At 37.4% G+C, this 13,415-nt stretch overlaps 1 protein-coding gene across 6 annotated transcripts in view; it reads left to right on the forward strand.

Moving 5' to 3' along the window:
• Jade3 (jade family PHD finger 3) overlaps nucleotides 1-13,415 on the forward strand; it is a 199,777-nt gene that overhangs the window by 137,102 nt on the left and 49,260 nt on the right. For all 6 annotated transcript variants that reach the window (XM_023717850.1, XM_023717849.1, XM_023717851.1 and 3 more), the window contains one exon: nucleotides 4,231-4,388. In XM_023717850.1, coding sequence (XP_023573618.1) covers nucleotides 4,231-4,388 — 158 coding nt within the window. The remainder of the gene's footprint in view (nucleotides 1-4,230; nucleotides 4,389-13,415) is intronic.

Here is a 13,415-nt window from a genome sequence, read left to right on the forward strand (position 1 = left end):
GCATGTGGTGCTGGGGGATTGAACCACGGTCCCTGTGTTTTGCTAAGCTTGTTCTAAGTAGGTGCTTTAGACCACTGAGCCATCTCACCAGCCCCCAGACTTCACTTTTTGTGAGAAGGAATAAATCCCAGTTTTCTTAAAGAAAAGATTACTCAAACATGGTCTAAACTCCTAGCAAGTGGATTTACATCCACTAACTAGGAAGCAAGGAATTCACATGGGTACTACCCACATTCAGTGGCCACCATCCAGACTCCTCAGGTGCCCAGCTATACTTAATGTAAAGAACATCCAAAAATTCTTACACCAAAATAAAGGCTCTGCCTTAATAGTATGCTTTTAACTTTATTTCTTTTTAATTAAAACATGGGGGGTGTCCAAGCTTAACAAAATAAGATATAGGAAATAGAGTTTTTTTCAAATGGAAAGGAGACCAAGAGTTGGAGCAGGGAGGGAAGAGAGTGAAACTAGACAAAAAGGAATTAAGAGGTGGTATGTACATGTACCAGCTCCCCACAGTAAATATATGTACTGCAAGCATGTACTAATAAAAACTACATAATTAAAAAAATACATGCAAAGACTTTTTTCAAATAAGTTAGTATCTACATAAATTCTGGGAATTAGAATGTGGACATAACTTTTTTATTTATATTTATTGAGAAATATGAAAGACAGTTTCACAGCTGATTAGTAGGACAGTTTTGATAATCAATACACTGTACATTGTTATCTTCTTAGTGGTTATCCATAGTACAAGAAGCAGACAGGATATTCTGTCCAAACACTGTTACTACACTTCTTTCTTCTCATTTGAATTAAGCGAAAGTAGCTGTAAATTTATCCTATTTTGTATATATAAATACAAAATGATCTTTCCTTTGTATCCTTTTTTTGTCCTGTCAGAGGTGAATAGTCTATTGGCATCTAAATACTATAGGTGTTTGAATTCAACTAAATAATCTAACACTGTCTAGCAGTCTATAATATTAGTGGGTTATCCTCAGAAGTTATTGACTTGAGCCTTTTGCAGTTCATCGTATTAATATGGCTTTACTTTATATACCTCGCTTTTATACTTTTCTGCTGGTTAAGACCAAGATATAGCAAGACCTATATAACAAGAAATGTAACTTTTGTATCTGATAAAGTCAGCCACGTACTCTCAGGATTTATCCTGTAGCCCTGTACCGCCCTTTGTACATCCTTTTGTCAGTGTATGTCTGACATGAGGATGTCCCGGCCATTGCTTGACCGACATATCTATTTGGAGGGCCTCCAACCCACCATAAACAGGCATGTCAAGTGTGAAGACACAGTTTATGCTATATGATTAAATAACATGACATTAAGTGCAAAGTATGATTTTGTAATCAATTGATTTGTTAGAGTATCACTTGGAAATTAGTGAGTTATTATGAGATGTTAACAAATACTTGGCTCTGATAGTCTTTCTAGATCTAAATTAGAACTAGCATTGTCTTTTTCTAAAGACATTAGTTTAGCACAGTTGTAAATTACCACCACTACCTTCCCAACAGCTAGCTTATTAAAGGCACTCTAGTAATTCATAGAAATGGATTGGAATGTTCAGCAAAATGATGATTAAGTACTACTTAACACTGAGCTCTGTGCAAAACATGTTAAATAGATATGTCTGTGGTCCTCTCTTACCCTCCTATACAAAGTATTATATAATAAACTACCAGTTTTTATTTCCTGTATCTTTCTTTCTGTGCTGTACCCCACTGACTTTAATTGGCAGGGGTTCTTGGTGAGAAGGTCATTTTGTTGCCGCGGAATTTGGATGAAGTTTTTCCTTAGAGAACTTTGATAAGCATTAAAGGCTAAAATGTGTGCTTCATAACATCTCTGCCTTTGATCTTCCAGAAATGTGGACATAAAGGCATAATGTTGAGGCTCTCAAAGTTGTTATTTTAATTCTTTATCATGGATGGGTGTTGAATTTTGTTAAAGATTTCTTCAGTGTATATGGAAATGTTTTCTTTATATATAATACATGGGATGATATTATTGGATTTCCCAGTATAGAAACAAACTTGTATTTCTGGGGTGAAAATGCTTGATCATGAAGCATGGTTCAACACTCAGTTCTTCTAAAAAGGATAGGATACTGTGGCACCCAATTGACAAAGTTAATACTTTCCATTATTCTGTTCACAAACCAGTTGTCCAGTTGGACAAGAACTAAATCAAATTTCTCCATAAGGTCAGTATTGAACCTAAGCATTGAATTTGATTCAGTTCCCATCTAGTTCAGTTTGTGACCAAATTGTGGAAAAAATTAACCTTATGAACCAAGGTACCACTGTATGTCAAAACGTCCAAGCTTCCAAACTTAAAGAGCATTTAATGGCCAAAAGTGAGACAGTTTAAGCAAGACAATAATAAAACTGAATTATAATCGAAAGGGTAAAATAGCTATTCATGAACCTATAATGATATAAATAATTGTATAATAGGAAAGGGATGTGTCTTATAGAGGAATTTCCATTAATAAATTTAGAAGACTGAAGAAAATAGAAAATCACATTAGGATTCCACAATTGTTGCAGGCAAGATATCCATGAATGGACACTAAAATTAATGTGTGACAATATGGAGAGAAATAGGATAGATGAAACTCAGGGCTATATAGTAACCCTGTGTTATTTTTATATTTCTGTAAGTGTAGAATTATTTACAAGTAATTGTAAAATGAAATGATGGCTACATGAACAATTATGTTATCAGTGGATATTTGTTCCTTAATTTAAGAGAGTTAAGGATTTTTCTATATAAACTTTTGGTACCTTATATTGTTTATGTAAATTCAAGGAGCCCAATAAAATAATCGAGGAAGTATTACTTCACCCTTTACTAAACCCAAAATAAGCTAGCTTCCCTATAAATGCTACAGACCCCTCCAAACAGTAATTGATTTGGCCATTTAGGAAGTTAGAGATGTTTGACCTTTTTTTAAAATAATTTTATTGAGAAATAGCAATGAAACAATTTCAAAACTGATTATTTGGACAGTTTCAATAATTAATACATTGCATATTGTTGTCTTCTTAGTGGTTATTCATAGTACAAGATGAAGGCATGATATCCTGTCCATAAACACTATTAGAACAAATCTTTCTATTCAGTGACTTAAGAGAAAGTAGCTGTATATCTATCCTATTTTGAATATACAGATACAAAATAGTCCTTCATTTGTATCCCCTTTTTTTGTTTAATTTTGTCAGATACGGGTATTCTATTGTCATTTAAATATTGTAGGTGCGGAACTGAGGAGATGGCTCAGTAGAATAAGTGCTAGCCTGGCAAGCACAAGGGCCTGAGTTCAATCCCTGGTTCCAGAAAAGGAAAAAAATATAGATAGATAGATAGATAGATAGATAGATAGATAGATAGATAGATAAATGTATATATAGTAGGTGCATGAATTCAAAATATTCCAATATAGTCCAATAGTCCATAATGGTAGTAGGTTATCCATAGGACTGGTAATGTCAGAAGTTGTTGACTTGAGCCTTTTACAGCTCAGCATATTAATATGGCTTTACTTTTTATACTTTTCTGCTGAATGGTTAAGACCAAGATAAAGCAAGACCTATATAACAAGAAATGTAACTTTGTATCTGACAAGGTCGGTCAGATCCCCTCAGGATTTATCCTGAAACCCTGTACCACAGTTTGCAGATCCTTTGTCAGTGTTAGCCATGTGGATGAGTCACGGCCATTGCTTATCACCGCCAGTTTGCTCTCTGTGAAAGCCTAAGAGAATGTTTTCTCTCCATGTGACTCCTTAGGCACACTCTACATCATCGATCACTTTCCTCTGTGGCCTCATAATCTCCTTGATCAGAAAATTTGGGACACAACTGAGTTACATGATGTTACAGTACAGGTTCTCTTATGTCCTGAGTCCTCACTGACCTTGAAAGGCTAGGGCCAAAATGTTGACTGTCCTTGAAGCCCTACTGTTTCTCTGATTTTTGGTCTGCAAACTTAAGTTGTTAACCCCCCAGAAGAGAAGCTTATTATTATTGCCCTACAACATAGGCTGTGGAGCTTAACCTCACTATCTGTCTGAATATCAAGAGATGTTTGACTTTTTGAAAATAAACTTTGGGTTGGGAGAGGGTAATATTTTAAAGAGAACATTCAGTAGAATTAGTTTCATAGTAGTGGTCTTTTTAAGATGTAATATATCTTCCCCAGGTATTCCGGAAGGACCTCATCAGTGCCATGAAAATTCCAGATTCTCACCACTTGAATCCTGACACCTATTACCTCTTTTCGGACACATGGAAAGAAGAATGGGAAAAGGGAGTCCAAGTGCCAGCCAGTCTAAACACTGTTCCAGAGCCTTCTGTCAGGTATTTGCATGCTTGCATGTTCACAAATTTACTGAGATCTGTGGTGCATCATACCATGTCAATATAGATAAGTAAAGTCAAACTCATTTGTATAGGAATGTAATATGAGTTCATTCATAGTATGGAACTGTTTGAAGTCCAATCTGAAACTATAAGAATTTGGAGGCTCCAAGTTTGACTTTAGCGATCAATAGCACTTTTAGTCTTCAAAAAAAGCAACATTAATTAGTAACTTTCACATGAAAAGTTTACTTCAGTATAAAAAAAGCCTCATAGTGATGGTGTCAAGAAATGGCTAAAACTTGCAGTTTAAAAATGCATAAATTCAGGTGACAGTGGAATTTTGGAATAACTGGATTAGCTACAAACACATGACCTTCACTTACTTGAAAAGATTAGAGAAGAAAGAACTAGAAGTGGGCTTTGATTTTTATGGAAAGAGGAGAGAAGGCTCTTCTGCCAGAGGAAGTGGTAAATTTAGCTCCTAGAATAGTTGATGATTTTGGAAGCCATTTTTTTTTTCCTTTTGCGGAACCAGGGATTGAACTCAGATCCTTGCATTTGCCAGTCAAGCGCTTATCCTACTGAGCCATCTCCCTGGCCCCAAATTTTGTGTGTGTGTGTGTGTGTGTGTGTGTGTGTGTGGCCAGCTCAGCCCACCAGGGGGCGGGGCTGGCTGGCATGTGGTGCTGGGGGATTGAACCGCAGTCCCTGTGCTTTGCTAAGCTTGTTCTAAGTAGGTGCTTTAGACCACTGAGCCATCTCACCAGCCCTTTTGGAAGCCATTTTGTTTTCCTGATCTTCAATATAAATTTGAGTCATTAAGGAATGACTAAATATAGCACAATGTTCCAGATAAAGGAGCTGGTTGGACCTGCCATTTAATATGAGGAATCATTGGTTCTTAGGACCTAATTATGCTGCAAAAGAATTTGTTGAATCACTTGTAGAAACCAAGGACCAAGCTATCCTACTCATAGAGAAGGGTGTCCATTCTCTGTTCAGGAAAGCTTCACAGTCTTGCTCAACGCATGTTCTAAGCCACACTAGTTTATCATCAGTATCTTTCTCCTGCTTCCTAAAGATCAGAATAACATCATGAATGAACTAGAGTTGAGCATTTTCATATCCTTGTTGTCCATATTTTTGTATAACTACAGCAGCCCTGATGCTGAACTCATTGCCATTCTGTTGACACTCCAGAGATTTTTGAAGCATTTTGACTTTAGTCTCTTTTGTTGTTGTTGTTTTTGTTGTTGTTGTTATTGTTGTTGTTGTTGTTGTTTGGTGGTACTGGGGATTGAACTCAGGACCTTGTGCTTGCCAGGCAAGCACTTATTCTACTAAGCTATCTCCCGGGCCCCCCTTGACTTTAGTCTTGATGTGAAGCAGTATTAGTTGTCTATTCAATGAACATGTTTTTAATCATTTGAATCATATGGAGAATATCCAGTGTACTACTTTAAAAATGCTATTCACCCAATAAGTAGGGTAACAAGAGTAGATCAGCAGTTTAAGAAAAGTGAATTTAGAGGCTAAAAAAATTGTTTTGAGGGTTTACAAATCACTTCTGTTTGCCATAGTTCTTTGCCTAGTTCAACCATTAATTTTAATTGGACAAACCAGACTATTAAGTTATTGATTGTATTAAGTTCATTAATGAAATCCAGAACTGCTGCTGGTTGCTCTTGGTAGGTAGAAATTGTCATTTTCTGTTTCTTAGAAAATATCAATAAGAATCATGCTATAGGGCTGGCGAGATAGCTCAGCAGAGTAAGCACCTGCTTAGGCAAGCACAGGGACCAGGGTTCAATCTCCAGTACCGCATGCCATGCTGTCTTCACCCCCCCAGGCTCACTGAGCTGAGAACCAAGAGCTCGGGCATGGTGGCACAAGCCTATAATCCTGGTGCTAGGGAAGCTGAAAACAGGAGGATCACTATGAGTCTGAGCTGTGTAGTGAGACCCTGGACCAAATACATAAATTAAAAAAAAAAAAAACCAAAAGAATCATACTATAGCATAGAGCATTTACTGTGGAGTTACTATCCTCAAATTTAGGTTACATCAAAATCACCTGGGGCATTTGTTAAAACAGATATCTGAGCCATATGCCCAGAGCTTTTAATTGAATAGATCTTAGGTATGAGGTCTGAGACTTTGTATTTTGAATAATTCTCCTAATGATGCTGATGCTGCTTGTCCAGGGAGGACACTTTGATAACAATTATGTAGAATATCTTATTTCCTAAGTCTAATGGAAATCACTTTTGTCACTTTCCTTAGGTTTCACTTTTGGCCTTAAATATTAAGTCAACCATACTGGAAGCTTAAGTGATTTAGAATTAAAGCTTTATGTTTATGTTTATTTTTAGTTTTATTTCTTTATTGCAGCTACCATCATTTTGCAGGGCTCAAACTGTGTTATGATTTTTCTTGTTTAGATTTTGTAGGCCACGTTAAACATTTTTGTGATATGAGATGATATTGAAACATTGATAAATTAATTTCTATGCCCCTTATTTAATTTTCAAAATCAGATTAATTCAATTAACATTTTGGGAGCTGGGCATGGTGGCACATGCCTATAATTCTATCACTCTGAAGACTGAGGAAGGAGAATCATTGCAAGTTTGAGACCAGCCTGGGCTACATAGTGAGTTTCAAGACCCAGAATTTTTTTGGCGTACTATATAAATTCAGGTTTATTTACTTATTTGGCTCCATGGTATGAAGTTCCGACACTGCCCTTTTACATAGTGCTTAGCCTTAAGGGTTTTTTTATGCATTTAGTAAAGGGTCTACATGGTCTCACTACACAGATCACACTCATAGTGATCCTCCTGCTTTCAGTCTCCCAAGCTCTGGGATTACAAGCACATGCTACCATGCCTAGTCTCAGTCGCATATCAGCACACCCTGGGGTGGAGCCAGCATGGCACGCCAGGATCCAATCTTGATCCCTGTGTCTGCCTAAGCAGGCGCTTTAACCTGCTGAGATATCTGGCCAACCCAGACTTAAGGTTTTTTGACAAATCTATTTCCCGTCCATATATCCTCTTCAGTGAAATACATCTTTTTCATATCTTTTGCCCATTTTCTAACAGGATTCTTTGTCTCTTTATATTAAATTTTAAGAATTATTTATACATTCTCAATGAGTCTCTTGTTAACTATGCACTTTGCAAATATTTGCTTCTAGCGTATTGTCTTTGTATCCTCTTAACAGGGTCTTTTGCAGAGTCAGTTATAGATTCTTTTCTTTTGGATCATGCTTTTAAACATTTTCTTTTTTTTACATTTATTTATTGTGTGTGTGTGTGTGTGTGTGTGTGTGTGTGTGTCCAGCTCAGCCCACCAGGGGGCGGGACTGGCTGGCATGTGGTGCTGGGGGATTGAACCGCGGTCCCTGTGCTTTGCCAAGCTTGTTCTAAGTAGGTGCTTTAGACCACTGAGCCATCTCTCCAGCCCCCTGGATCATGCTTTTAATGTCATGTCTATGAACTCATCTAGGCCCAAGTCTGAAAAATTTTTTATATGTTTTCTTTTAAGTATCTTATATATGGCATAGTATGGTGACTATTATAGATAATAGTTATGGTGAGTATAGATAATGATTATCTATTGTGCATTTCAAAAAGGTTGAAACCAAGTGTGGTGTTGCTCATCTGTAATCCCAGTGCTTGGGAGACTGAAGAAGGATTGCACATTCAAATTCAGGTTGGGCTATATAACATGTTTGAGGTCAGCCTGGAAAAACGAAACAAAACAAAACAAAAAAAAACAACAACAACAAAAATATATATCACCGTCTCAAAAATAAAGCTACAGTTAATAAACATTTGAGGAAATATGTATAGCCTGATGTAAACATAACCAAGCATAGCCAGACTTGGTGGCACATCCCTATAATCCCAACACTCTTGGACACTGGGCAGTTTGAGCCCAGCCTGGACTATGTAGTGGCTTAACAAGATCCTGTCTCAAAATTTTAAAAAAGAAAAGGAACGGAGAAAGGCGAAGGAAAGGAAAAGAAAAGGGCTGGTGGAATTTCTGGGTTTAATCCCTAGGAACACTAAAAAATATGTAATATGTGTGTCTACTGAAAATGACGTGGTATCACAATGGGCACAACTTTCATGCTTTTCTTATCTATTAAAGTTTTTTGTTTGTTTGTTTGTTTGTTTACAGTACTGGGGATTGAATTTAGGACCTTACACTTGCCAGGCAGGCCCTTACGCCACTGAGTTATCTCCCCGCCCCCTCCCAAGTTTTTAAATGTGAATAAAAATCAAATTTCAAAAATGTTACCACTAGAAAAGTTTTATAGTTTTACATTTGAATCCATTTTGTGTTAATTTTTTGTAAGTTTAGTTCGAGGTTCAGGGTCATATAAGTTGAGTCTTTCCCTTTTATTCATTTTTTGAAATTACAATGGCTTTTCTAATTTGTCTTTCCACAGAAATTTTGTACTAAGCTTGTCTATATCTGCAGAAAAATCTTGCTGAATTTTCATAGGAGTTACATTAAACTTCCATATTATTTGGAAGTAGTTGACATCTTTACTAGGTTAAGCCTTCCAATTTTTCATTTATTTAGATTTTTCTTTCATCAACATTATGTAGTTTTCAGCAAATACCTTGTGTATGTTTGCTAGATTTATACTTCTGTTAATTCTTCTAATTGTTATAAATCTAGTTTCCAAATGTTCATTGTGAGTACATAACAAACACAATCAACTTTTGTGCATTGATCTTGTGTTTCTGCATCCTTGAAGAATTATGTAGTTCCGGAATTTTTTTAACAATTTCTTGGGACTTTCCTGTGTATACCATCATATCACTTGAAAATAAGGACAATTAGTTAAGTTCCTGGGCAGGGGAGATGGCTCAGTGGAATAAGCACTTCCCTGCCAAGCATAAGGGCCTGAGTTCGATCCCCGGTTCCGCCAAAAAAAAAAAAAAAGGGGCTGGTGAGATGGCTCAGTGGTCTAAAGCACCTACTTAGAACAAGCTTAGCAAAGCACAGGGACCGCGGTTCAAACCCCCAGCACCATGTGCCAGCCAGCCCCGCCCCCTGGTGGGCTGAGCTGCCCCCCCCACATATATAAATAAATTTAAAAAAAAAAGAAAATAAGGACAATTTTCCTTTTTCCTTCCCAATCTATTACCTTTTATTTCTTTTTGTTGCCTCATGGCAGGACTAAAACTTCCAGTACTGCCTTGAATAGCAGTGGTAAGAGCAGACAGCCTTGTCTTGTTCCCAATCTTAAGGAGAAAGAATTCAGTCTTTTTTTTTTTTTTGGCCGAACCAGGGATTGAACTCAGGCCCTTCTGCTTTCCAGATAAGCACTTATTCCACTGAGCCATCTCCCCAGCCCCAGTCTTTTAGTACTAAGTAAGTTAACTGTAAGGTTTTTATAAATTTTTTATCCAATTGAGGAAATTCACCTCTATTCCAAGTTTGTTGTGTTTTTATCATGAATAAAGATTTGTCAAATATTTTTATGTGTAAAATGATACCATCATGTAATTTATCTTCTTTAGCTTGTTAATTTTATGGATTACATTTGTTGTTAAATATTGAACCAACCTTATATTGTTGGAATAAACACCCATTATTAGTTAGCTTGGGCTGCCATAATAAGATTCCACAGGCTGGGTGGCTTTAACAAGAGAGATTTACTTCTTAAAACTCTGAAAGCTAAAGTCCCAGGTCAAACTCTGGCAGGATTCAGTTTCCAATAATCTCTTCCTTACTTATCACATTTTTGCTGTGGCTTTCTTTGGTACATGTGGAAGGGATTGAGGAGAGAGTGATTGCTTCCTCTTCAATAAGGCCATCAATCCTATTGGATAAGAGTCCTATGTGTGACCTGATTTAACCTTATTTTACCCCCCTGTATGGTCCAATCTCCAAGTACATTGAGGATAGGACTTCAGCATAGAAAATAATTTAGAAGGGGACACAGTTCCGTTCATAACATTCAGTGAGTCAGAGTTCATAATTCTTTTTGTATATTGCTTGATTTAATATGCTAATACCTTGACTGTGTGTGTGTGAAACAGAGAGAGAGAGAGAGAGAGAGAGAGAGAGAGAGAGAGAGAGAGAGAGAGATTGGCCTATAGTTTTCTAATGATATTTTTATCTGGTGCTATAGTAAAGTAGTACTGACCTCAAAATTAGCTGAGGCATAGTCCCTTTTGTTTTTTTCTTTTTTGAAAAGTGAATAAATATGCTTATAAATACATGTACATATGTATGTGTAAATGAGATCATTTATAACTTGCTCCTTTCACTTAACATATACTTTTACATCATTAATGAAATTAAAGAAAATATTGACTATAAAGACAGGTCCCTATATCCTCTTAGAATGTAAACTTGAAACTTAACTGGCAATGGAGAATAGTACTTCATTTGCTGAAACCAGATCCAAATGCATACAGCTCCCACTTCAACAGTTCCATTTAAAGTCCAATAGACATGTGAGATTTAAATAGCCTAAACGAAACTACTGATCTTCTCAATTCTACCTGTAGTTTTCTGTATTTAGGTGGTGGAACATCCATCCTTTCATTCTGTTTTTAAGGCCAAAATCCTTACAATAATCTTGTTTTTATTGTCTTAAGTTCCATATTCAGGACATCTTGCATCTACTTTCAAAATATATCCAGGTTTCTTACAGTAAGTGAAAAGAATGCCCCCTAGTGGTACATGGGAACACGAGTCTGCTGCCCATCTCACTGCTGTAGTTGGCCATCTAGGCCTCTCCCACTGTTAATAGTCTCTTCACCTTGCTTTTCCCACGTTTCCTGTCCACTCCCACTTTAGACAAGTGTATTCTACCACTCCTGGTTTCAGGTATGGAAATTGGATAATGAATACAATGCACCAAGCCCTTTTACATACTTGCTTATCTTATTTATAAAGTTTAAAGCAGCTGGACATGTTTTACATGCCTGTAATCCCAGCAATCCCAGCATTTTGGAGGCTTAGGCAGGAGGATCATCACAAGTTAAAGGCCAGCCTGGGCTACATAATGTGTTCAAGGCAAGCCTCAATTACAGAGTGAGAACCTATTAAAAAAAAAAACTAAACTAAAAGCCAGGGAGATAGCTCAGTAGAATAAGCACCTGCCTGGCGAGCGCAGGGTCCTGAGTTCAATCCCTGGTACTGGAAGAGAAAAATCTAAAAGTTTAAAGCAGTTCTTTGTCATTTGTTGTAGTTAGTAATCCCAGTGCTGATAAGTTGCCCCAAAACTTATAGCTTAGCAAAACTGGGTTGTCACACTTGTGAATTCTATGGGTCAGAATTCACACAGGACACAGCAGGGGTGTTTTATCTCTGCTTCATAATTTCTAGGGTCTTTTCTAAGAGGATTTGAACTTTGGGAATGATTAAGCAGCTTGGGAATGGAATCATCTGAAGGCTTACTCATTAATGTGCCTAATGGCCTATTCCTGGGTTGGAATAACATACATACTGTACTTGGCCTCTCTAAATGGTTTGCTTTCTTCATGGCCTAACAAACCCTAACATAGTCAAGACTCCAAACAGTCTTCAAACATGGGCTCCAAGTACTTTACATATGTTTCTTTCTGCAAGGCAGGTGAAAACCGCATTCTGTTTTATGACCCAGCCTTACAATTCTCATAATATCACTTCTATTAGTCAGAACTGTCACAAGCCCTCTCCTATTCATTTTTATTTTGGCTGGCTCAGGCTGCCTTAAGGGCAGGTCTGGTATGGCATGTAGAGCTGGGGAATCGAACCACAGTCCCCTGCGCCTGACTGGGTTTGCCCAAACAGCTGAGCTACCCTCAAGCCCCCACTCTCTCCTATTCAAAGGGACCAGAAAGAGACTCACCACTTGATGAAAAAGTGTCAGTCACGTTGCAGAAGAACTTGAGGGATTTGAGAAATGTCATCTGTTACAGGGGTTATACTTCTCTATCCTTTGTTTCATAAATCGAGTCATGGAGCTTAGAGACAAGTAATGGTCCTAGGGGGCAAGATAAGGAGCATTTTCAGAAACCACTCCTCAAGGTACCTTGACAAAAGACTCTTATCTAGTTAGTTTTTAAGGCACTCAACTTCAAGCCTCCAATAAACTATAATGTGAGCAGCTTAGAATCTACCTCACAAAATAAAAACAGGGCAAGTAGCTCAGTACTAGTTCAGTCTCCAATGCTGAAAAAAATGACAGTGTTGTGGTATTTATTTAGTTCACAAATTATTCATTATTCATTAGGAAATGCAGTATAAGCTCTACCTCCAAAATACACAGATAGTTGAAAAGATACAGGGGAGTCACTGTGCCTAAGACTGGAAGCAGCCTTAAATCTTTTTTTTTCTTTTTCTTTTTTTTTTCTTTTTTTTTTTTTTTTTTTTTTGCGGAACCAGGGATTGAACTCAGATCCTTGCATTTGCCAGTCAAGTGCTTATTCTACTGAGCCATCTCCCGGCCCCCTTATATCATTTTAGAGTAATGACAGTTAACCTTTCTGTTGCCTCTTCAGTGGCACAGCAGTATCCATATGGGCTAGAGGTAATAGTGTTTCACACTCTCTGGCTTGTCCTAAAGGACAGATGTATGTGCCACCTTTCTGTGGAGCTAAGCAGGTAAAATTGTGTATCATTGCACCAAAAATCAGTCATGCAGAAAGTTATTACAACATTTACTTATACTTGAGCATTCAAACTTAAAGCTAGACTTATGCTGATAAAATTACTTAGGCCTCTGGCCTTGTGAGCTTGTGCTGGTTTGTTCAGTAGCCTGATGACTGTTCAAAGAGTTTCTCTATACCTAGTACATGGTGAAGAACAAAATTACCCAGAGATAATGCTAGGATTTCCTCTAGCTACAACCATGTTATATGTTGTCTTAGTTACTCTTCTCTCGTTGCTGGGACAAATACCCGACTCCCAAAATGAAGGAAGGAAAGGTTTATTTAGCTCACAGTTACTGGAGGTTTCAGTCCATACTCAGCTGGGTCCAACGCAGAGCAGCACAGAGCAGAAAGCA

This window comes from Octodon degus, unplaced genomic scaffold (assembly GCF_000260255.1).
Source record: "Octodon degus isolate 3935 unplaced genomic scaffold, OctDeg1.0 scaffold00055, whole genome shotgun sequence".
In the NCBI taxonomy this organism is placed as follows: domain Eukaryota; kingdom Metazoa; phylum Chordata; class Mammalia; order Rodentia; family Octodontidae; genus Octodon; species Octodon degus.